Genomic DNA, 22872 nt, shown 5'->3' on the forward strand with positions numbered 1-22872 from the left:
AATTTACATAATACTTTGTTGGAACTAGATATAACTGTTCTTTATTTCTTTTGACAGAGAAATTGCTTTCACTAGGCAACTTCATGAAAAAGCATCTCAACTCAGCTATTATTATATGGGTTTCTACATTCACTCATGTCCCAAGATGAGATATAAGGTAACGTTGATTTCACACATGTCTGCTGTAGATCCAGTTTATGAAAATCCATGCTTTCACAGTTTGTCATCACAATAGTTTCACTTGCTTGTACATTTCTAATGGACATCAACACATTTCTTTAAGCGTCTTCAACCTTTCGTAGTGTCTAGCCTGTTCATCACCTTGAATAGTGCCTTACCCATCGGCACCTAATAGTTGTTTCATGTAGTTAATCTGCAGTCATTTGCTGACCATGTAGAAATCCTAGCTGTTCTGGGTAAATTTACATGCTTTTTCTGAATGAAACCTGGGGAAAATCAGTTCAGAAGTCAGGAAGTTGGGGGAAAGTATAATCATTTTGCCACAAGAATTAAAGCTGAGTAATCCCCATAGACTGTTACTGGTTTGAAGGATTCCACCAGCATCAAGCTTAGACCAGGGGAACGTTGACATTTTTAGGAAGAAGACAGGTGTGGAGTCTGTCTAGCAGCTGGTTTGGTTTGTAGCAGTGGCCCTGTTGGTGAGGTTCTGTGCCCCTGTCTGCTATCAACACTGTAAACGTAACATTAATCAGTTTATCTCCTGAGTACATGAGGGGGGTTCTCAGAAATAAGCGTTGGAAGCACTGTAAGTTTATAAACTTCATTTCCACAGGGATTTCCTGTAGTGCTACCAACATGCTGAGAGAGCCAGCTGTTCGGTTTTTGGAAATGGTGATTTTGCTGGCATTTTCCAGTGTTTTAATACTCTCTATAGGCAGCTTGTTTTAACGCTGCCAGGCCTTGGGGATCTGAAGGCGGTGTTTTGGCTGAGCTCATTATCCAGATCTGTCTGTGGCCAGAGGTAGCAGTGACTGCAGGCAGTCGGCGTGGGTGTCATGGCGTGGCCAGACATCAGATGGTTCAAACAGCAGAAAGGGCTCGGAAATGTCAGAAAAGAAACAAAAGGCTCATTAGCTGTGATTAATCCTTAAACTCGGTGCCTCCCTTGACTGTGGTCTCACAGCACGGGCACACGGGCGGTGCCAGCGCTGCTGCTGGTCTGAGGGAACAGATGACCTCGCCGTTGCTGCATGGACAGAGCCCAGCATACGGCTTCCTGGAGCTAATGCCCAGTGACCACAGAGGCATTGCTGTAGTGTAGGGGCTTCCGATGCCTCCTGCTGGCAGGGGCGGGTAAAAACATCACATGCTCATCACAAATTCTTGTGTTTAAATTGTTGTTTTAGGTTTTGCTGCCTCAGAGTCAAAGGCAGTTTCCTCAGGGTCTGTGTGCTGAGCTTCCGTCACTGATGGGAGCGAGTGGAAGCTCCGTGCGGTTCATGGGCCCAGAGTCTGCACTGGCTCACGTCTTCCTTTTAGCAACATGAGGAGAGGTTGGAGAATTGAAATGCATCTAACTGGCTCTGCTTACCAGATTCATGATGAGGTGTCTATCACTTCTAACTGGAGAGCCCTAAAGTCCTTGCATATTCATGACAGGTAGATGTTAGCTGGGGATTGAAAGCGTATTTAATCAATGTTTCTTCTTTTCCCGTCCTCATCTCCTTCCCACAAAGAGGCAGAGCTTGGTGTGGAGGGAACATGATTCCTAACCTGGAAAGACAGTCCTGGGGTCATCGGTGAGTTTATGGCTGTGTCACCTCTGGGGCTTCTGAAAAGCACTGATGAGCTCTGCCCGGAAGAAGGAAGCTTGCTGCTCTCTCCACAGCGTCCACAGCCTGGGGCGCTGTTGTACGTGCGGCCTCTCTCCTGCCATCTCTCCCCTGACAGGGCACTCGCTCACCTCTGCAGGTGCAGCAGGGGGACTCCTGTCCTTTTGGAGTGCACGGTGTAGCTCCTTGCGCTCAGCTCTTTGTAGCGTGGTCCCTGAGTGTCCATGGAGAGCCTGCGCTGTGAGAGCATGCGGACGCCAGGCACGAGGACCAGGAGCAGATGTGGTCCCTGCTTGCCAGGCCCTTGAGCAAACCGTGTCTCCTCTGTCACTGTCCCGGTCCCAGGAAACTCCTTGACGACCAAGAGCTCTCTGGCTCACAATGTCAGTCGTGCTGAGGTTTGAGAGGCCTGGGGTAAAGGGGTGCCCGTTGCCGTTGGTCTGAGTTGCTCGGTTACTGTGGGTAATGTGCCTGCTGCCGTCAGAGAGGAGCTGTCAGAAAGAGTGACTGGGTTCACGTGACCATGTTGACATAAAGTGTCCTGTGTGACACACCAGAGAGGTTTCCTGGGCCTAACCCATGGCCCTGGGCAGCCATAACTCATTGAGGACACCGGACTGTGACATTTTCTTGAGGAGGCTCACGTGTGGCCTTCACGTCACTTAAAGGTGATTTAGTGTTTGTGCACGGAGACCTCTAGCCCCTCTGAGGCCTGGGAGAGCAGCACAGCACCGGGGCTGGCGTTTCCAAAGCGTGATGCTCACTTTTCCGCTCCCATACGCGAGGTAGGTCTGCCTTTCGTGTATGTAAGTCATTCTGCTGCCCTTGCTTTGTGGGAATAAACAGGAACCGCAGCTTCCTAATAACCACATGGATTGAATGACTCTGACCCCCGCAGCTGCATTCAGTTTATCTTTCCTAGTCCAGAGGGCACCCACCGTGCTGGCTGCTGCTTGTGGGACGGGAGGTCATTTTGGGACCAGCTTTTGAGGTGTGGCCCGTCCTTGCTCTTGGTGGGCACTAAGCTGCCAGAGAAGCACGTGTGCACGTGTGTCTGACTGGTTTCCCGGCTGTTACTCCACCTCCGTGGTGATGTTGGAGTGAAGCCAGTCCCCCTTCGCTCCCCCAGGACTCCCCCTCCCGGCTCCGACCGTCTTTCCTTCTTGCATCTGGACATGTTCTCTTCTCATGTCTTCGTTCTGTGAGAGCGAGGCAGCTGTAGGATTTGTGCCGGACCTTTCAGAGCCTGCGTCTCCGTTGGTGGCATTGGCCAAAGGGAAGCCATGGTGAGCAGCGTCGTTATCTCGGAGGGGCAGCGTCAGCTCAGCCGGCCGTGCCGGGAAGCAGCCGGAAGCAGAGCGAGCCTGGGCCGCTGTGAGGACTTCTGCCCGGTGGCCAGCTCATTCCTCTTCACTCTTGTAAAATACGATTCCATTTCAAACGCCAACCATGTGTCTTCCCTCACTCTCTATCCTCCTGGAGCCTGGGGCCTGGCTCTAGACCCCGGCCTGTGTGGGTGTGTCTGCGACTTGAGCCAGACCCTGCTGCCGTCTGCCGGCCTGGGCTGCTTTCGTTCTCTGGATCATCGCTGAGCCCTTCCTCAGGTGGTTCTCTGTAGTCCATGTCTGGCCGTGCATAGTCTGGGCTCCTTGTCACAAATCCAGCCCTGGTTCTATTTTACATTAAAAAATTTACTATTTTACATTATGGGAATGTTACCCTTTTCATATATCCTTAAATTCTCATAATTGGAAAGTGTTTGGGTGTAAATCTCGGGGAGTGCACAGAAGTGGAGAGCCCGTGGAGACCACAGGATGAACACAGCCTGGCGTCCTCTGATCGCCTCCTGGAGATGGACATTCTCTCCCTGGCAGTCCTGCTGTAAAGGCCAGAGAGTAATAGTAGGTTGAAGGCCACGTGGTCTGCTCTTGTGGCAAAGCAGCCATAGAAAGTATGTAAGCAAAGCATGGCTGTGCTCCAGGAAGCCTCTGCTCACGGACTTGGAATGTGAATTATGTAGTTCCTACAGGTCACAGAGTGGGGGTATTCTTTCATTTCAACCTTTGACAATGTAAGAGCCATTTTAGGGTGCAGGCCACGCGAAAGCGAGCAGCAGACCAAATGGGGCTCCTCCCACACATAGTGTGCTGACCCCTGCTCTGCAGCGTCAGGTAGACTCACTGCCGTGGATTGAGGCACAGTGAATGCCTTCAGCCTCGGCTTGTGCTGATACCCAGGACGTTGCCAGGGTCTGTCCGCTGGGCACCGCGCTGGCTGCTCAGAGGCTGCGTCTGCGGAGCTTCCAGGCGGCTGCAGGTCGACAGCTTCCAGACCTGCTCCGTGCTCCACACTCTCAGGCTCAAAGCTGTAAATTCGCCATCATTTCAGGCTCTGCATACGAGTGACTTGTCAGAATTACCCTCCCACATCTGGAAGTTGTAGACTTCAGCTTCGATTTTATTTCTACTATTTCCAGAGAGTTCTGATGTGATAATCATGCTATTTTGATTTCTCCAAATTTCTCCAAACTGTTACTAGATGTAAAGGTGATGATTGGCTCCTTAAATTTTAGGAGGATGTGGTGGGTGTGTGTGTGTGTGTGTGTGTGTGTTTTGAAAGCAGGGGTAGCTATCTTTTCTTTTTTTTAAAATACATTTTTATTGATTTCAGAGAGAGAGAGAGAAACATCAATGATGAGAGAATTATTCATCGGCCGCCTCCTGCACGCCCCCTACTGGGAATCGAGCCTGCAACTCGGGCATGTGCCCTTGACTGGAATCGAACCCAGGACCCTTTAGTCCACAGGCCGATGCTCTATCCACTGAGCCAAACCAGCTAGGGCAGGAGGATGTATTTTTTGTGTAAAGTCAAAGATAGATGACACTGTGGAAGAATGGTTGAACGGTTTGGCCGTTGGTAACTTTCCCTTTACATATGCATTTTAAAGTTAAGTCCTTTCAGCTCTAGCCGGTTTGGCTCAGTTGATAGAGCGTCGGCCTGTGGACCGAAGGGTCCCAGGTTCGATTCTGGTCAAGGGCACATACTTTGGTTGCAGACTCCTCCCTGGCCCAGGCCCTGGCCAGGGTGTGTGCAGGAGGCAACCAATTGATGTGTCTGTCACACCGATGTTTCTCTCTGTCTTTCCCTCTCTCTTCCACTCTCTAAAAATCAGTGGAAAAATGTCCTCGGGTGAGGATTAAAAAATAAAAATAAAGTTAAGTTCGTTCAAACCACCAATACAATATTCTTACATCATAAACGTTTTTTGTTTTTTGCGTATGTGGTTTTGTAATGGGCTGAAATGGATAAAACTATAACATTACAAAGATGTTAATAATTACTATCATCTTGAGGCTCTGTAAATTCTGTTCTGGCGGCGTGGTTGAGTTTGGGCCAATTTGATATTTTAAGCTGGATGGAATGAATAAGCTTTCTCAAGTTGTCATCCAAGATTGTTTGGTGTTTATAACATCATAAATTCTTCACAGTAAGTTATCTAGAATTCTGTGAATGGACTTGCTTTGCCCACTCTGAATAACTGTTTAAGGTAAAAGTGGCCGTGTTCTTCATAATCACATAACTGACGGTTGAGAAAGGGAGGAAGCGGTCTGTTAGTTCTCCCCTGAGCTTGCTGACCAGTGGGTCCTCCCCAAGCTGTCACAGTCGCCTTCTCCTGAGTGCTTCCTTGCAGGGACACAGAATATTGATGACACTCAAGGCCGTAGGATGTAGGTTCTCCTGGACTCCTGCTGCATGGTGAGGGGGAGGCTTTCCTTAAGCTTGAAGTGTTTCAGTCACTGTGATGAATTTCCCCTCAGGCAGAAAAAAAGGGATGATTACCAAAGATCACCCCCTGGGGTACACAGGAGGTTCAGCTAACTTCTTATTTCCCTCAGGGGTGTCATTACACAGACTTTCAGGAGTGAGGCTTTCATAGTCATTGAAAAATGTTTGCTGGGAAAATACTACAACTTCAGATAGAGGCGTGACCAGTGAGGCAGCTCGCTGTGTGTGAAGCTGTGTTTTCATGACTGTGCGCAGCATTGGTTTGACGCGGGGCCTCTCAACTTGAAAAAGAACCTTGAAAACGAAAGCCAACAACATGTTTTTCTGGGGTTCAGCCCCCGATGGCGCTAAGCAGGCGAGTCTCCATGAACAGGACACTTGACTTTTCTCTCTCCCCCGCCCCTCTTAAATATTAAAATGAGACTGGAGACGGCCTAGGGAGGTCTAAGGCTCTTCTAGCTTTAAAATGGTCTGATTTTCTATTTTTAAGGAATACAGGATGACACAGTTTAGTTTAAGTCAGCAAACACTAAGTATTTATTGAGAGCTCAGTCCATACAAGGTGTTCTGCCCAGGCACAAGGTAGGCAAGGAAACTCCAGGTTGGGGTAAGTGGGGATGGGGGGCGGGGAGGGGGTGGCTCGCAGCGAAGAGCAGGGCCGGCTGCACTGCGTTCTAGGGTGGGCTTAGCCCTGTGGCACTCGCTGTCTGATGTGCTTTTCCTCGCCTGTTTGCCAGACTATGTCGTGAAGTTTCCTATGATTATAAAGTTGCCTCCCCTCCTGGTAGAGGTCCCTGAGAACTGGGATGGGCAGCGTTGTTCCCCATGGCACGCCCAGGACGCTGGCATGGAGCCCGGCAGGTGGAGGGTATTTACTAATCACCTGCTGACCTGCAGGAATGAGAGCCCGGGGGATCCTGCCTGGGACGGAAGGAGTCGGTGGTGGTGAGGGGATGCCGAGCCCAAGGTGCATGGGCATTCAGACCCGATGAGCGGTCACCGCGGCCCCTAGCCCGTGCTCTGTGCTTAGAGCGAGTGCCCTGGGCAGCGCGGGGTAAGGAGGTCGGCTGGCGCACGTGGGCCTGACACTCAGTGTCCGGCCTCAGCCAGGAAGCAGGAGCACTGGGTCCACGCAGTGTAAACACCTGGCAGTGCTGTCACTTTCCCGCACAGGGTTCTGGGGTTAGTCGAACCTAAGCTCGTTCCAAAGCAGGAAGGAATTGGTCGTGCCTTTTTATCTTGTGTCATTTCTCGTCAGCTGTAACTAAGATCACTGGCCTCTGAAATGTGTCGTTCCGCTTTACTGTAGATATTGTGGAACCAGAAAGGGGTCTCGTGGAGAATTTACCCCGCAGTGCTCTCCTCTCCGATGGTGGCAGGGAGCTGGGCTCACCAGGGAGAACTTGGAGTCAGCTCCCATGTCTGTCTGTGGGTTGGAAGGTGTCACCTTAGGGGAGTGTCAGACCCAGTGACTAACTGCCGTGTTCTGAGTAGCAGCTTAGCAAAGCAAACACTGAACTGATGCTTTTCATCAACGTGGCGAAGGCCACATGTAATATACACATAAATACACACAGGCATTCATTTAAAATCTTTAACCTGCAACAGAAATTAAAGAAACTTTGAATTTTACTTTTCATTTTCTCTCTATTATTTTCTTTGTCTTCATCTTTCATCCTATTTCTTTCTTTTTTTCTTCTCTATCCTTTTCAACTTATGACCTTTCAGTTTGAAATTAAATTTGGGCTGTAAGTTGACTCCCTGAATCTTTTCTTCACAAGCTTTCTTTGTATTTTCTAGAAGAAAAAAGATTAACCCAGGGTTTCCAAAATAAAAGCAAAGATTGTGATTAAAGCTGAATTGGAATCTTTACTCGCTACTAGTAAAATAAATAGCCCCGTCTTAAGGAAGCTTTCAAGTAAGTCCTGGAGCCTTTGCCAGCCCTGGATTTTAATTAAAGAAACACAGGATTCCATCACTTCTGTTTGTCGGAGGAAGAAATATGTATTTTTAGGTTTTCAAAGCTTAGCCTACAGCACATGGAGCGCATCTGCTGGCTTTCAGAAATTGGGGAGCACAAATGGATGCAGATGTTTGGGCCCTTTGTCTTCCCATCTCAGCTCACCTCACTGCTGAGCGGGTGCAGGCCGAACACCGTTTCTGAAAACAGAGCGGCTCGAGTTACTTCCCAAGCACCCCCCTGGGGCCCGCAGTCAGCCTCTGTTTATGTGACGGAGCCAGGGAGCAAGGGTCTGCACGGGGCTCCTCCGAGGGCTCCGCTGGTGTTGTCTTTCAGGGGAAAGAAAGACTGGGCTTCATAACCCCGTTCTCCGCTTTCTCTGAGGTGCTGCCCACTCTAATGGATTGTTGTCAACTGGTTTTGTTTATGTAGTGTCAGAGCTGCTCTGAGGCAAGTGGTTGTAGTAAAGCCACTAGGTTTGTTGTAGAAAATGGGATACCTGTCAGCTTTGCCGATGGAGGACTCTGATCTTTCTTTCTTTCTGCTCAGTGCTTTCTCTCTCTCTCTCTCTCTCTCTCTCTCTCTCTCTTTCTCTCTCTCTGTATTTAAACAATATTGTCTTTTTTGTGTTCTTACATTTTTATTTAACTTGAACTTTCAAAACAAACCGCTGCTTTATCCTTTTCTCAAATACTCACAAAATCCTTCGAACTTTTCAAAATGTTTATGAAGTATTCCTGAGAGTGAAATCTCATAAAGAGCTTTGCTTCAGGACCAGAGTTCAAAGGAAAGTCCGTTTGGTTTTAATTTGAAAACTGTAAAAACAAAATTCCCTCAGAATGGCAGGGTGTGAATTGGTAACCTCAGTTTTATTGCCATCGGCCAAGCCCATCCCCAGATGCTTCCAATTAGAAGCCAGGAACGCTCACTTGGGTGGATATCATATGAAAGCCTTTCTTTACTTTTCTCTCATTTTCTTTTTTTTTTCCTGAGAAAAATAACAGTCTCAAGTTCTTTAACTTTAATTAAAGAAATAACTTCTTTTTTGCATGTTGTTTAAACTTATGCAAAGAAAAATGTAATATTCAGAATTCTTACATGTCAGATTTGTAAACATATATAGTCCTGAATACATAGGGGTTTACATATATCTTATGAAGGCCCCAAAAAAAAAAGTTTTTAAAAGATGTTAAAGCCTTTTTGAAATTGAAATCATGCATTTCTGGATTTACTATAATCAAAGAGTAGACCTTTTAACACTTGACTTTGTTTAAAAAGGGGTAGTCATTCCAGTGCTTTCTTCAGGATTGTTACAGAGAATTTTCCATTATAATATAAATAGTAAGCTTTTTCATTTTTCATCAGTTGTACGTTCAGTTGTAAGAAGTACTTCTGTAGGAATCTGGGAAGATGTAATCGGATAAAAGAAACATCCCAGATGTTTCTCTGAAATTTCTATGTTTTTTAGACTTCTCTTTATTTACATTTATTAGTTTAGATTGCTCATGGAAGTGGAAGTATGTTGACAAGACAGTACCTTTTAATTTACTAGAATGAAATGAAATTGTCAACTGAGTCTACAAAGTGAGAATTTTGTGACTAAGGATGATGATGAAATTCTATTTTAGAAAATGAGTTCATTTCATATATGAATTAGAATACTCTCGTACATGAAAAGAAATTTCCCTGTGTTATTAACTAGCATTTACAAGACAACTTGATTTTGAAACTGGATATTCTTAGCAATCAGCTCAGCCACAATCATATGTCAATTATTTCTCCCAAAAGAAATAGAAACCCAAATCTTCCAGATTGGCACAGGCCTCCCAGGGGTCCCGTGTCACACAGAGGCCCCGGATGCCCCGTGACTGTGGGCGGGGCGCAGGCACTGATAGAGTCCATGAGCCTGACAGGAAACCGCTCCAGCTGCCTTCCTTCCATGTGGTGCAGCCCTCCCCGGAGCCTCGGAACGAGGGCGTACGGTGGTGGTCATGCCTTTTCCCGCATGTCTCCTCAGGGTCATTACAGACCTTCCGACTTGCTGTGTCCTGAGACGTACGTGTGGGTGCCCATCGAGCAGTGCCTGCCTTCCCTGGAGAACTCCAAGTACTGCCGTTTCAACCAGGACCCCGAAGCAGGTATGTGTGGAGCAGAGCTCGACGGGAAGCCGTGGCTCTGGTCCTAGAATTCATGTGCTGGGGCTGGGGCTCCTAACAGGGTCCAGAGAGCTTTCTGTCTATTGTAGAGAGAGTGTGTGTGTGTGTGTGTGTGTGTGTGTGTGTGTAAGAGGGACCACATGCACACACACAACAAATAGCTTTGCAGAGAAATGCAGACAACTCGTGTGCTGGTGCTCCTTGCTGACCGAGTTCCTCATTCAATTCATTTTCACATCTTGCTTGAGGGCTGACTCCAGCATCCGTTACTTTTACTCAGAGTGCGTAGGAGTTGTTCCCCCGATTACTTAGCCACCAAGATAGAAATACTGACCCGTTGGACTGAGGAAAGTTGTGGAAGGGTTTCAGGGTGGAGCTGGGCAACAGGCTGTGATGGCTTTTCGTTTTGTGATACTTTTCTTGACTTTCTTCTTGCATCTCTGTGCTTCTCCTTTTCTGCCTCTTGCACCTCCTGCCCAGAAAGCCCAGCACATTTTCTCTCGTGTTCCCCATGGGTGCTCCCCCTTTTTTAAATCGTGCATCGAAGTGTGGTGGAAGCAAGTTCCTCCTTGAACCCTGCTCGCTGCATTAATTGTTGGGAACTCAGTCCAGGTTCCTCCTCTATCCTGTGCTCACTGTCATTGGTGGAAGCACCCCCTGCTCCATCCTGCCGACTGGTCCAAGTGTGGGGGCACAGGTTCTGATCCTGCCCTGCTACGCTAACTGTTGGGTCCGAGCCCCTCTGCTTGGGGCTGGACCTTCTTGGCTACTGGGTGGTAGACGGAGAAGCCAGGAGAAGTGTGGGTGTATGAGGGAGTCTTTATTGTAGGAGCGAGTGGCCATGTAGCCATTGCTAACAAGGAGCCACTAGACAAAAAGATCTTCAAAGGGAAGTCCCATACAGCAGGTAACTGCCCACGGCTAGTTAACAAATCATCTCCCCACCCAGCAGCAGTAGCCTCTGTCCCCACAGCTGTTATCTGAGCAGCCGCAGCTGCCTCTGGACCCACCGCCTCTGAGCTCTCTCCCCAGCTCTCCAGCCTCTCTCTCCAGCACACTGGCTGGTCAGTCACATGCATTAGACTACTGAGACCAAAGTAGTGACATGTTTGGGTTGTAGAAGGGCACAGTGTGCCCTGAGCTTGCTGTGTCCTTGGACACTCGATTAAGAGTCCATGCTCAGAGTGGCCTTGGCACTGGCTACTGTAGAAAGAGCCTTTCGTACTCTGATGGCCTTGAGCATCTGGCGACTCTGGTGTGGTTCCCACAGAGTGTTAACAAAATTGAGCAGTAAATCTGAAAGATCTTACTGGCCGTGTTCAATGACTCGTAAATCAGGCAGCATCCCACCAGCAGAACCAAGGAGCTCTGAGGAGCTGTGCACAGTGGACGGCTTATAGGCAGGAGAGGGCGGGACAAGGAAGTTACACTAGCAAAGAGCTGATTGGTTGTGGCAGGGTCTGCCAGGAGTCTGTCAGGCAGTTCACCTCAGGAGGGCTGACCATGGCATCCCGCTGGGCCGGTGTAAGGCCCGGCTCCTGGGGAGGCTGACCCTGAGAAAGCGAGGCAGTGAGTCTCGGTTTGCTGACCGGGCTGGGCACAGGGGACTCCACTCGGGGCCTGTTGTCTCATTTTTAACAGAAGAAAAGGAAGAGCCTTTTCCACATGTGGAGTCGTTGGAACTTTCCAGAGAACACCATGCAGTGTTATCAGTATTGAATATCACAGTCCAGACACTATTTGAAATCAGACTTATGTCCTGTGGTTTTAGGAAATTAAAGTGCAGTTTCTGCTGGAATGTTGTGCGTGCTGTGCAGCATGGCCGTTTGAGATTGAAGTGGCGTTCGTGAGAAACCTCCTCTCTGGGGCCAGGGTTGCTTCTGCTTGACCCAGACGCTGACGCAGAGAAGTGGTGCCGTCAGTCAGCGGGTGCTTTCTCCCAGGTCCTGGCTCCCCTCCAGCCTCCAGCAGTCAGATCCCCACCGAAGGCACCGCCGCCACCCTCGTCTCTGGGAAGCGCAGTGGCTACGGGTGCACCAGGGCCCACCTGTACGAAAGGTTACGTTTCCCATCCTGAGTGGCTGCAGGCCTCTGGGAACCTGTTCCTCCCTCCTCTACAAATACCGCCCTCCCCCCCCCTCACACACACACACTGGAGATTTAGGTTCTATGGTTATTTCTCAGCTAGGAAGACTGGGTAACAATAAAAACCCGGTGTATTTCCTGCTTTTAAAGTACTGGAGTGGGCGTGGGGGGCTGACAGCTGAAGTAACTTGGAAAAGTCTAAAGAAATCAACAGGCCTTTTGTTTTTCGTTCAGGACCTCAGGTCCCACTGTAGAGAAAGGATCTCAAAGGTTTCTCAAATGATTATTTATTTTATTTTTGTTACTCCTCACCCGAGGATATTTTTCCATTGATTTTTAGAGAGAGTGGGAGAGGGAAAAATAGAAACATTGATGTAAGAGAAACACATCGATGGGTTGCCTCCTGCATGCGCCCTGACCAGGGCTGGGGCCAGGAGGAAGCCTGCAGACATAGTACGTGCCCTTGACCAGAATCGAATCCAGGACCCTTTGGTTCGCAGGGCGACATTCTGTCCACTGAGCCAAACCAGCTAGAGCTCAAATGATTTTTAAGTCTTCAGGTTGTTTTAAATTGATAGTTGGATATGGATAGATTGAATATTTTTGTTTACATCTTTTTATTGATTGATTTGAGAGAGAGGAAGGGAGAAGGAGAGGAACAGAAACGTCACCCTGTCGCTCCACTCATTTGCACACTCATTGGTTGTTTCTTGTATGTGCCCGGACTGGGGGTCAACCCGAAACCTTGGTGTATGCAGCTGACACTAACCAACTGAGCTGCCTGGCCAGGGCAGGTAGATTTAAAAATTTCTGCATCAAAGTTACATCTTACCTCTTCTTAAAAATTATTTTAAAAAAATACTTACTGGGACGCTAATAGAAATTTGTCCAAATGCATGAAACCACGCTCAGGAGATTGAAGCGACACCGTCTCCTGCAGCAGCGCCTTGTGGGTGTACGCTCCTGCTCTCCCTGTCCGTGCACCCTCGCTGTTACGCCTTCTGGGAAATGGTCCGACTCATCCTGACTTTGGACTTTCCATAGTTGGGTTTGCTTCCTGAGTTGGGTCTGTGGTGCACTTGTCTTACAAGCCACATTCTCCCGTTACATCGCGCTCATGCCCAAGTATGTGTAGCGTCGTTACCATCGCTGTGCCTGCCGCTCTGCAGCTCTCTTCACGAGGAACGGTTGTCGTGGTATGTAATAATGCTGTCGCAATGCCAGGTGAAGAGGATGGCCTCTCGTCATTCTTCGGGAAAGCCTACACGTTACCAGATCTCCCTGAAGAAGGAGTGCGTTACGTCCCGTGAGGATAAGTAGCGCTTTGCGCTCTCAATGCGCTTCCTTTGAAGCACCCGTGTCTCCTGTGAATAAAAAGCTAGGAAATCAGACAGTTGTTTCTCGCATTTTCCTTGAAGATCAACACGTCATAGAACGGATGGCGTGTTTGTGTCACTAGCGATGGAGCGCGTGTCTCAGAAAACGGGGTTTGCGGGTTGCCTTCGGTGTTGGTTTCCTGAAGTTAAGTGGATGCATTAGAGAAGGAGGGGAAGGGTTCTGCAGGGACACACCGGCCGGCTCAGGGCGCTGGCGGGCCTGCCGTGGACGCGGAGTCTGGTCTGGGATCTCAACGTGGCTCGTCCTCGAGCATCTGCCGTCCCTTGGGCTGCTGGGCAGGGGTGAGCTGTGCAGGTTTGTCGCCAGCACTGAGGACGTGTGTCAGGCAGAAGGGCATGATGGCGGCTACCGAGGGGTTTTGTGAGGACTTAGGACAGTTTTCCTCCTTTCATAAATAAATCCTCACAACTAATTTATTTTTAATATTTTAAGTGTCTGGTAAATTTGTTTAGCTTTTAAATTGGTTTTAAAACTGATTCTGTATAGTGTGCCAAGAATCAGAACCTGCCTTTATTGTAAATATGACTGGTGGTTATAAACCTGCAGAAAACAGAAATGTATTATTTTGTCTATAACAATAAGTGGTTTCTGACATTAATACAATGTACCTATTGAAAAGGCGATTGATTTAATTTTCTGGCTGTAATTTAAGGCATGGTAAAAATATGATAGGAAACTCTGAATTTACATGTTTAAAGGCATCTTATGAAATTGTTAAACCTGGTAACTTGGGCAGATGTCTGGTGGAGCAAGGAGAGTGGTAGGAGAGGATTATGGATGGGGGTTGACATCACTTTCTATTTTTTTTCTGTATTATTTGGGTTTTGCAACAAGTACTCTTTTATAATTTAAAAGGATATTTAAACATAATGTGCTTATTACTGAGTATTCAGTAATTTCATAGATGACTAATTCCCAGGAAATTTGTTGTTCAGGTTAGTGAAATACTTTAAAATTTATATTGTATCGTTCTTTTTATTCCCTTATTACATGTCTCGTTGATCTCTGTTCCCTTTTCCTAAAGTACTGGCAGTTTTAAATATGGGTGTGTTTTTTTTAATTGATTTTAGAGGGAGAGGAGAGGAGAGGAGAGAGAGAAACATACATTGATGTGAGAAAGAAACATCCATCGGCTGCCTCCTGTATGCACCCCAACCAGGGTTTAACCCGCAACCTGGGCATGTGCCCTGACCGATAATCAAACTAGCGACCTTTCAGGGCATAAGATCGCACTGAGCCACATTGGCCAGGCTGTGAATTTTCTTGAATAAATATTATATTGGGGAATTTTTTTGGAGATTTGTGACAATTTGAAAAAACAGATGAAACACGTAGCTTAGAAATAGCAAAAAAACACTTAAGAAAAAGCCATGTCATGAATGCATAAACTACTGTATATAGGTAGTAGTGCATTTACCATCATAAAATATGCACAAATCTATTATAAAATATCTGACATAAAATTAACAAACTTACACATAACCACAGACTGCACGTGGCACCATTTGCTGTGGAGAAAAATGTAAACAAACATAGAGGTGCATTCAATTGTAAAGTCGTGGAGAGCTGGGTGGTGGGGGTAGTTCCATGGGTTGTGATGCGTGTGGAGAGCTGGGAGGTGGGGGTAGGTGTGTGGGTTGTGATGCGTGTGGAGAGCTGGGAGGTGGTGTAATGCGTGTGCACGAAACTGAGAGCAGGAACCAGGTGCTGCCTTTTCCTTTGCCGTCGCTTCCCCCGGGAGGGAGGCGGTGACCTAGCAAATGTAGGTGTTTTCCTGTTGTAAAGCACATGGATTTTTCTGCTTCGGTTGGATAGGAAGTTATAGGAGACAACACACTGTGAAGTTGGTATGTCCAGCCAGGGCTGCAGAGCCACTGCAGGTTCAGCACGGAGAACGTCTGGTGCAGGGAACTGGAGTGCTTGTGTATGATGCGCGCCCAGGGGCACTGAGGGACAGCCGGAGCTGGGCAGCAGCAGGAGGCCGGCCGCGCGCCTGGCTGAAGAGGAAGGGGCCAGGGGCCGGGCTGCCCCAGAAGCTGGAGCCTGACAGTATCAAGAGCAGCAGGAGCCGCTGCCGAAGCAGAGCCCGGGAGGAGAGGGGAGACGCTGGGGAGAAGTCCTGGCACCTGTCCCCCCAGCTCCAGCTCCCACAGCGAGGGCAGAGCGCAGGCGGGACACCGGCCCTGGGGATGGGGATGGGAGCAGCCTTGAGGAGACGTTATGCTTCCACCTGGACCAAGGGGAAACCGGAAATGGCACTGGACTTCGCTCTGGTGTGAGGACCCTCTGGTTGCATCCTGGGGTCCCCTGGTCCTCACCCGTCCACGCTGAGCAGGCTGGTGCTCAGTGGGGGCATGTGGTCTGCTCTGGCCTGAGTGACCTCTTTGGGAAAAGCCGTGGGTGGCTAGCACGCCCATCGCAGGTATCTGGGCAGGCCCGGGACGTAGTCAGCCTGCAAGGCCTGATTTCTCCTCCTCACGAGGTGATGGAGGCAGGTAGCCTGAGGCAAGCGCATGACCTGGCCTCTCAGATGCTGCAGGGCTCTGTGCTCTGTCTCTCCTGACACTGAACTTGATTTATCCTCATCAGCCAGTGGCTGTCTCGTGGAGGACGCAGTGTCAGTTGAAGAGTCAATGCTGATTATTTAGAATTAGGAGCAACTGTCAGAAATGGAACCTAAAGTAGGTTGGTGTAAACAGATAGTTATTCCTGTTTTATGTGAAGTTCTAGACATGGCCGTCCGGGGCTGGCATGGCCGTGTGGTTCCACGAAGTCTCACGTACCCGGAGTCCTTGGTGGTTTCGCTTTTGTTGAGCTGAGGGAAAGCTCTTCACCTCAGTCTCCCAGGCAGAGGCCAGGCTGTCCTCTGGCGTCCAGTGTGCTGCTGACACCCAGAAGGTCCTTTCCTGGGAAAAAGCAGACCCGACAGTGACAGCTGCAGCAGGCTCCGCCGTGTTCTCCGTGACCCCTGCCACGGGCAGGGTGCCCATCGCCCTGACCTGGCCGCCCGGGTCCGCCAAGACGGCGAGTGGGCGGAAGGCTCGGCGCAGAAGGGACCCTCAGCCTGGGTGCGCCGGCTCGAGGAGAGGCACGTCCGTGTCAGGCTGCGCAGGAAAGGCCTGACTGTGCGCCTGATTGTGGTGAGACCGTGACAAGATGTGGGGACAGTGTTTCCATGGCACACAATTCTGTCTCCCCGACGTGCCAGGAGCGCACCCTCAGCAGGGCCTCGGGCGTGTCTAACCCGCTCAGGTGGGTCCTCCTGCTGTGCGCCCTCCCTGAGCCTTCTGCTCCGAGGGGGATCTCAGCGCTTCTGTCCGTCTGTCCAGTGCGTGGCTGTGAGTTAGGAAAAGGAGTTTGCTCTGTGCCTTTTTAATCCGTGTTTTGTTGTTGCAGCGGATGAAGGTCGCAGCAGGGACCCCGACCGGCTGCAGGTGCTGTACAAGAAAGCCATCCTGCCTTACGGCGTGTTCAAGCAGCAGCAGCGGGAGCCGGGCGAGGAGGCCGCCGTGCTGCAGTACGCCAGCCTCGTGGGCCAGGCCTGCTCCGAGCGGATGCTGCTCTTCCGGAACTGAGCCGCTCCGCCGGCCGCACCCCGCGTGCTGGGCCTGTGCCGCCTAGACGCGCCGCTGCGGGCATCCCGGTCCACCCGCAAATCTCTTTTATTTTGACTATCATATGGCTTTTGTAAACTATTTTGTGGCAATGTACTTGTGAGAATCTCATGGTTAATGTAAAGATTTAAAAAATATGTTATGACCTAGCTCCATAATTGGGGTTTATAATTTCAGAAGTTTGTTTTATGAATAAGACATGGTAAGCTTCTCTTATTGTCAATATTTTAGAAAGTAAAATTAACCCGTGAATTGTAAGTAATTTTAATTACAGTTGTGCCTGTTTGTTCTGTTAGAATTCAAAGCAGAGTGTGTCCTCAGATCCATTTAAAACATTAGTTTATGCCAAAAAACAAACACCCTGACGCGTGGGGAAGAAGGTGGGGGCGTGTTTCATCGCTTAGAACACGCCTTCTCTGGAGAAGGGAACTGCTGTTCGTTCTCAGTGTTCAGTCCCTGCCGAGCGTCACGTCGTGTGGGTCAGAAGGGAGCTGGGGGGCAGGTGTGAGACGGAACAGGCGTCTTGACACCAGGTCTGTGGACCCCCATGGCCCCGCTCGCCCCCGGTGTGGCCTGATTTCTTCCGGGAAAGTTGTTGCTAGTGCTCCTGTCACTCAGTTTCCCAGTGTGGACAGTCGATCTGTATTTGCCCAGGTATGTAATTTGCTCTGTTTCTAAAAGTTTAGGAAGTGGTGTTTCTAAAGAAAATGTTGGCTCCTGCCTTCCCTGGCTGCTCATTCCTCTGGACTGAGGACACTCGTCGTTGGTTCTTGATTGAGAATTAGCTCCTATCCGGCTGCTTTCATAGCTGTGGCCTCCACTCTAGGGTCAGGGTGGAACTCCGTGTCTCGCCCTTTGATTGGGTGTCACTGGGGATGCGACGCTGGTCATTGAAGTGAAGCCTCCCCTGCCCCTCCCACTTCCTTTTGTTGGAGCAATTGCCCCTGTGGCCACTGTCAGGGCGGCGGGCTGTGGAAGCACGAGGATGGGTGGTTTTCTCGCGTTTTCTCCGTTGACCTGTCTCTGTTGACGTGTCTGAAGCAGAGCCCGGGAGGAGAGAGGAGAGGCTGGGGAGAAGTCGGCTGGTTTTCTCGCGCGCTCTCCGCTGACCCCTCGGTCCCGGCAGCCCCGTTCCGCCTTTGGTCTGTGTTGTGTTGCGTGAGCCTTTTGAGACTGTGCTCTAAAGCGCAGTCATCTGACCCTCACTGCTGCCTTTACATGTTCTTCTACATGCACTGAATTTAGAGAAAACATTGTACAGTCATTCCAGCAGCTAGAGCAGAAGGGAGACTCATAAAGAATGTTTCAGAAGTCAAATGTCTAGACATTGAACATCCCGGTAAACTGCATATTCACTCAGTGTGGTTCCACCTGCCGTGTGCGGCTACATGGCCACCTGGGGATAGTGGTGAGTGAGCCGTGTCCTCTGAGAGCAGGGATTTCACGTTCTCCTGGAACCCTTCAAAGCAGGCTCCAAGGGCATTCGATTGACTGGCTTATAGCTTCCTTCAGAATCTATAGAAAACTGCTTCTCTTGCCCTCTCAAGTGAAAGTAGCTTAATTTTTATGATTACGAAAATGATACTGTGAGCAATTAAAACATTAAGAAAAATATAACCAAGAGAGTAAAAATAATCAGAAATCCTGCCATACAGAGAAAGATTAGTCGTGTACACTCATATGTTATGTTAACATAAATCGGATTCCGTCTACATGCTGTTTTCTCAGTTGTGGGCTCTGAAGGTGGACGTTCTCAGGTGGGATCGGAAGGTGTGAGTGCTTCGGTGTGATCGGCAGGGCGGTCCTTGGTGCCCCGGGCACTCGGATGCCAGGTCTGGGCGTCGGCTGCCTCCCTCTGAGTAGTTGGCGTGTAGAATGGTGTTGGCAAGGATCACACTGAGTATCAGTGAGGAGACAGCTTGGCTCAGCACAAGCTGGTTTTTCCCGCAGGAGGCTCCTTCAGGGAGGCCGCTGGTCCGCCTGCCGGGACCTGGGCTGACCCTGCGGGGGCCCTGGTGGCTCAGGGAGGCCCCAGAGGGTCGGCATGAAGATTGGCTCGGTTGCTCAAGTCACGTGTTGGGTTTTTTGTTTGTTTTTGAGAACAGATAGCAGTTTCTTGAAAAGCCAGCCATGTGTTTCTCTGCGTCTGCTGCTGCCGCTGGTGGCTGGAAGGGAGGGGCAGTCAAGGGCAGTGGCCGCCTTGTCCGTTGACACACAGTCCAGCTGGGAAATCATCTCCCGTCCTGGCTTCCTCTAAAGACAGAACCTTTCCAAGCTGGCGGCTCTGGTCACACCCGCCTTCCTGTCTTGGGGCAGAAGGTACTAGAGGTTCCCCATACGACCATCATTACTTAAATTAGTTCTGTTCTATTGAAACTTTTGTTCTCTTATTTTTACAAAGTATAATCTGAGCACTTCTTATATTCTCAAATATAGAGCCTATTAGATAAATATGTAATCATTTGATTAAAATTGGATAAGAAATTACTGTTCATTTTCCCTTTCAAACAAGCTTATCCTGTTTTTAATCTATTTTTCAAAATATCGGTTGTGTATGGTTGCTTGACATAGTGGAATCTATTATGTAAATGAACCTTGTCAGGTTTTGAAGGATGTATGGTTTGATTTTATTGGCTTTCTATTATTTTAGTGTGAATAAAGGTGAAAAAGAATATGATGACCAGTTACCTAAAATGTGTCTGTCTTTTGCTAACTTTAAAGAAAGGGCAATACAGTGGGTGTAACTGGGAAATGGTTGTTAGAAGTTGTTCAAACGTGTCCTCTTGTCCCAGAAGAGGTCAGTGAGGCCGGACGGCTGGCGTGCACGTTACGTTTTTGCTCTCGTCTGTTCCTTCTGAGCGGCCGATGGGTAACGCTCGAGTGGAGACAATAAGCTGCTTCTGTCCGCAGAGGCTCCTGCTGGTCGATACACAAAAGACACGTGTGCCGCTCTGCTAACTCCTGGAGTTCCCTTCATCTGCGTGAACGTGTGGAGAGCAGAGAGAAGCATCGGCTGAAGCGTCGTGACATGGATTTTCGGTCAGTGGCTTCCCGGTCACTAGTCACTTCAGCCAAAGGAACCTGGGCTCCTTCCTCGGGAAAAAGAAGAGGAAGTGTCTCCTCCAGCAAGAACTGGGTTCCACAGGCACATCAGGGACGGACCTGTCACCCACAGGCACATCGGGGACGGACCTGTGTCACCCACAGGCACATCGGGGACGGACCTGTCACCCACAGGCACATCGGGGACGGACCTGTGTCACCCACAGGCACATCGGGGACGGACCTGTGTCACCCACAGGGACTTGCAGTGAAAGATTTGTTACAAACTCAGATGTAATTCTCTGTAAAGATTTAGTTTGCAGAGAAGTTTTCCTAAATATCGATAAAGCCGTCTGCTTCAGCTACTTGTAACAGTCCACAGTGTGTGTCTTTCCTGGTGAGTTTATGGTAAAACGAATCCAATTTTCCAAGTTATTCAAATATCAGTTACAATTCCCACGGACATTTTTTCCAGAATAGAAATAGCTTCACTGTTTTTCTTCTTTGCAACGACAGAAAAGTGCACCGAAGACCATGGAGTCGCTTACAGTCCCGACCCTAAGCCCCGCCCCTTCACGGGGGCGCCACCCTGTCAAGTGTTCTGCCTGCACGTGTGCCGCCTGTGGCTTTAAATAAAAAGACTCATGCCATGTATACTGTTCGCTACTCCTTATTTGATGTAGTGGAGCGTCTTAGGACATTGTGAAGATGCAGTGAGTGAGGAAAGAATGTCATTTCCGTGGCCGCACACTGTCCCGCTGTGTCTTCTCTTTTGAGACGGGGCGTGGACGTTAGTCCCCCGGGGGGTAGCAGGGCTGTAATTGACTGGCTTCACCGTTTTTGTCAGTTTTCTGTAAGATTTGGTGATGCCCTGGCCGGTGTGGCTCAGTGGATAGAGCGTCAGCCTGCGGACTGAAGGGCCCGGGGTTCGATTTCAGTCAAGAGCATGTACCTCGGTTACAGGCTCCTCCCCAGCCCTGGTCGGGGGCATGCGGGAGGCAGCCAATCGAAGTGTCTCTCTCACATCGGTGTTTCTGTCTCCCTCTCCCTCCCACTCTCTCTAAAGTCAGTGGGAAAATACCCTCCGGTGAGGGTTAGAAAAAGACTCGGTGATGCCCTCGCTCCGCATTCCGGCCCCCTGGCCGCCAGTGGTCAGTGAGCAGGAGGACTGGTCTTTGCCCTTGAAGGTCCCGCAGGGATGTAACTTGTACGGTTCTGCCCCACGCTCCCTGTCCCTCAACTGAACATCTGGGAGGCAGACCCGCACTGCTGTTCTTATAGGTTGCTCACCCCTAACGTTTCCAGTTAGAACATGTCTGTCTGTGAAGCTTGAGGTAGCCCTGGCTGGTTTGGCTCAGTGGTTAGAGTGTCAGCCCGAGGCCTCAAGGGTCACGGATGTGATTCTGGTCAAGGGCACGTACCTCGGTTGCAGGCTCGATCCCTGGCTCAGGCTGGGGCGTGGGCAGGAGGAAACCAAACCGTGTGTTTGTCTCACATCAATGTTTCTTTCTCCCTGTCTCTCACCCTCCCTTCCATTCTCTCTAAAAATCAATGGGGGGAAAATATCCTTGAGTGAGAATTAATAAATACATGCATACATGCATGCAGCAAACCCTAATAATACATACATACATGCAAACCCTAGTAATACATACATACATGCAAACATACAGCAAACCCTAGTAAGACATACATACACACAAACATACAGCAAACCCTAGTCATGCATGCATGCAGCAAACCCTAGTAATACATACATGCATACATACAGCAAACCTAATACATACATGCATACATACAGCAAACCCTAGTAATCCGAGGTGCCAGGTGTAAAGGCATGCAGTGCCTCCCACATAGGAGACCATGTAGACATTTAAACGTCCCGTTCACAATCGCTCAGACGATTCTGTGGGTCAGTGACCATTGTCCGCACACTGACCACGTCGGGCAAGTCTTGCAGAGCCTGGACCTGGATCCATCTGACGTCCCCGCTCGCGGAGGGGGTCTGACCCCACAGGGCGAGCACTCCCAAGTGGCTGTCTCTCCACGAGGATGTGGGCAGGTCCTCGGGCACCAGGGGAGCCTCCGCCCTCGGTGCCACCGCAGACTCTGCTGTGTCATGAGGGAGAGGTTTCGAGGCCGGGTACCGTTCTGTGCGTTTCTGTTTATTTTGAGAGAAAACTAGACAGCGGATGCCTGGGACACCAGCGTTGCTTCACGCAGCGGCTGTCATGGCGGTTACAGCTGCACCCAGGGCCCAGGTGGCTGCTCCATCTTGTCCGCGAGTTGCTCCCGCATTTCTTTCTCCTGCCTCCTCCTCCCACAGGGAGGCCTTACACCGTCCCCTCGGCTTGCTCCGGAGTCACAGGTTGCGGGGCTGACCGGCAGACCCTGAGCGACGGGGGAATGGTTACTCCGACACGTTTCTGTGAAAGAGGCTAAGGGACTGCCTGGCTTGAGAAACCAAACAGCCCAACTTCGCCTGCCTCCTTAGGCTTTTATTGTAACACCAGCTTGAACTAAGAGTATTAATACTATGAGCAGGGCAAGCATCCTTGCGAAGACACGTGCGTCTGCGGTGTCCTGTAAGCAAGCACGCTGAGGCCTAAGCATAACGATCCCAGTAAACACCCGGGGCTCAGCCTTGTTGGGAAAAGTCCTGCCTCCCCACAGCGGGAGCGCAGCGCACTGTCCACTGCCCAGTAGGTGGGAAACCAGCGCCCTTCAGACCGACGGGAGGGGGCGCCTGACCGGGGACGATGAGACTGGGAAACAGATTTGTAGCTTTTAACCAAAAAAATAAAAATAAATAAAGTCTCCGTATGTTGGTGGTAATAAGTGAGCTCTGTTGTGTGAGCTGTGTGCCCGGCCCCGGGCAGCACCATTGGACACGGAGGCCGGCCGAGCTGTTTCCTGGGGTCATCGGAAGCCCTGTGCTCACAGCAGCGACCAGCGGTGGTTCCAGAGCCCAGAGCACATGGCTCAGTCCCAGCGCCCGCGCTCCTGTGGTCAGAGGTGGGCAGAGCCGCCTGCTTGCC

At 49.8% G+C, this 22872-nt stretch overlaps 1 protein-coding gene across 28 annotated transcripts in view; it reads left to right on the forward strand.

The window, feature by feature from the left end:
* ATE1 (arginyltransferase 1) overlaps positions 1–20488 on the forward strand; it is a 52568-nt gene extending 32080 nt beyond the window's left edge. For 7 of the 28 annotated variants that reach the window (XM_023748004.1, XM_014449260.2, XM_023748013.1 and 4 more), the window contains 3 exons: positions 58–157; positions 9557–9677; positions 16575–19479. In XM_023748004.1, coding sequence (XP_023603772.1) covers positions 58–157; positions 9557–9677; positions 16575–16753 — 400 coding nt within the window. In that variant the 3' untranslated portion in view covers positions 16754–19479. The other 21 variants (XM_006107283.3, XM_014449255.2, XM_014449256.2 and 18 more) reach the window with 17 other exon arrangements.
* Positions 20489–22872: the final 2384 nt, after the last annotated feature.

This window comes from Myotis lucifugus, unplaced genomic scaffold (genome assembly GCF_000147115.1).
Source record: "Myotis lucifugus unplaced genomic scaffold, Myoluc2.0 scaffold_1089, whole genome shotgun sequence".
Taxonomy (NCBI): Eukaryota; Metazoa; Chordata; class Mammalia; order Chiroptera; family Vespertilionidae; genus Myotis; species Myotis lucifugus.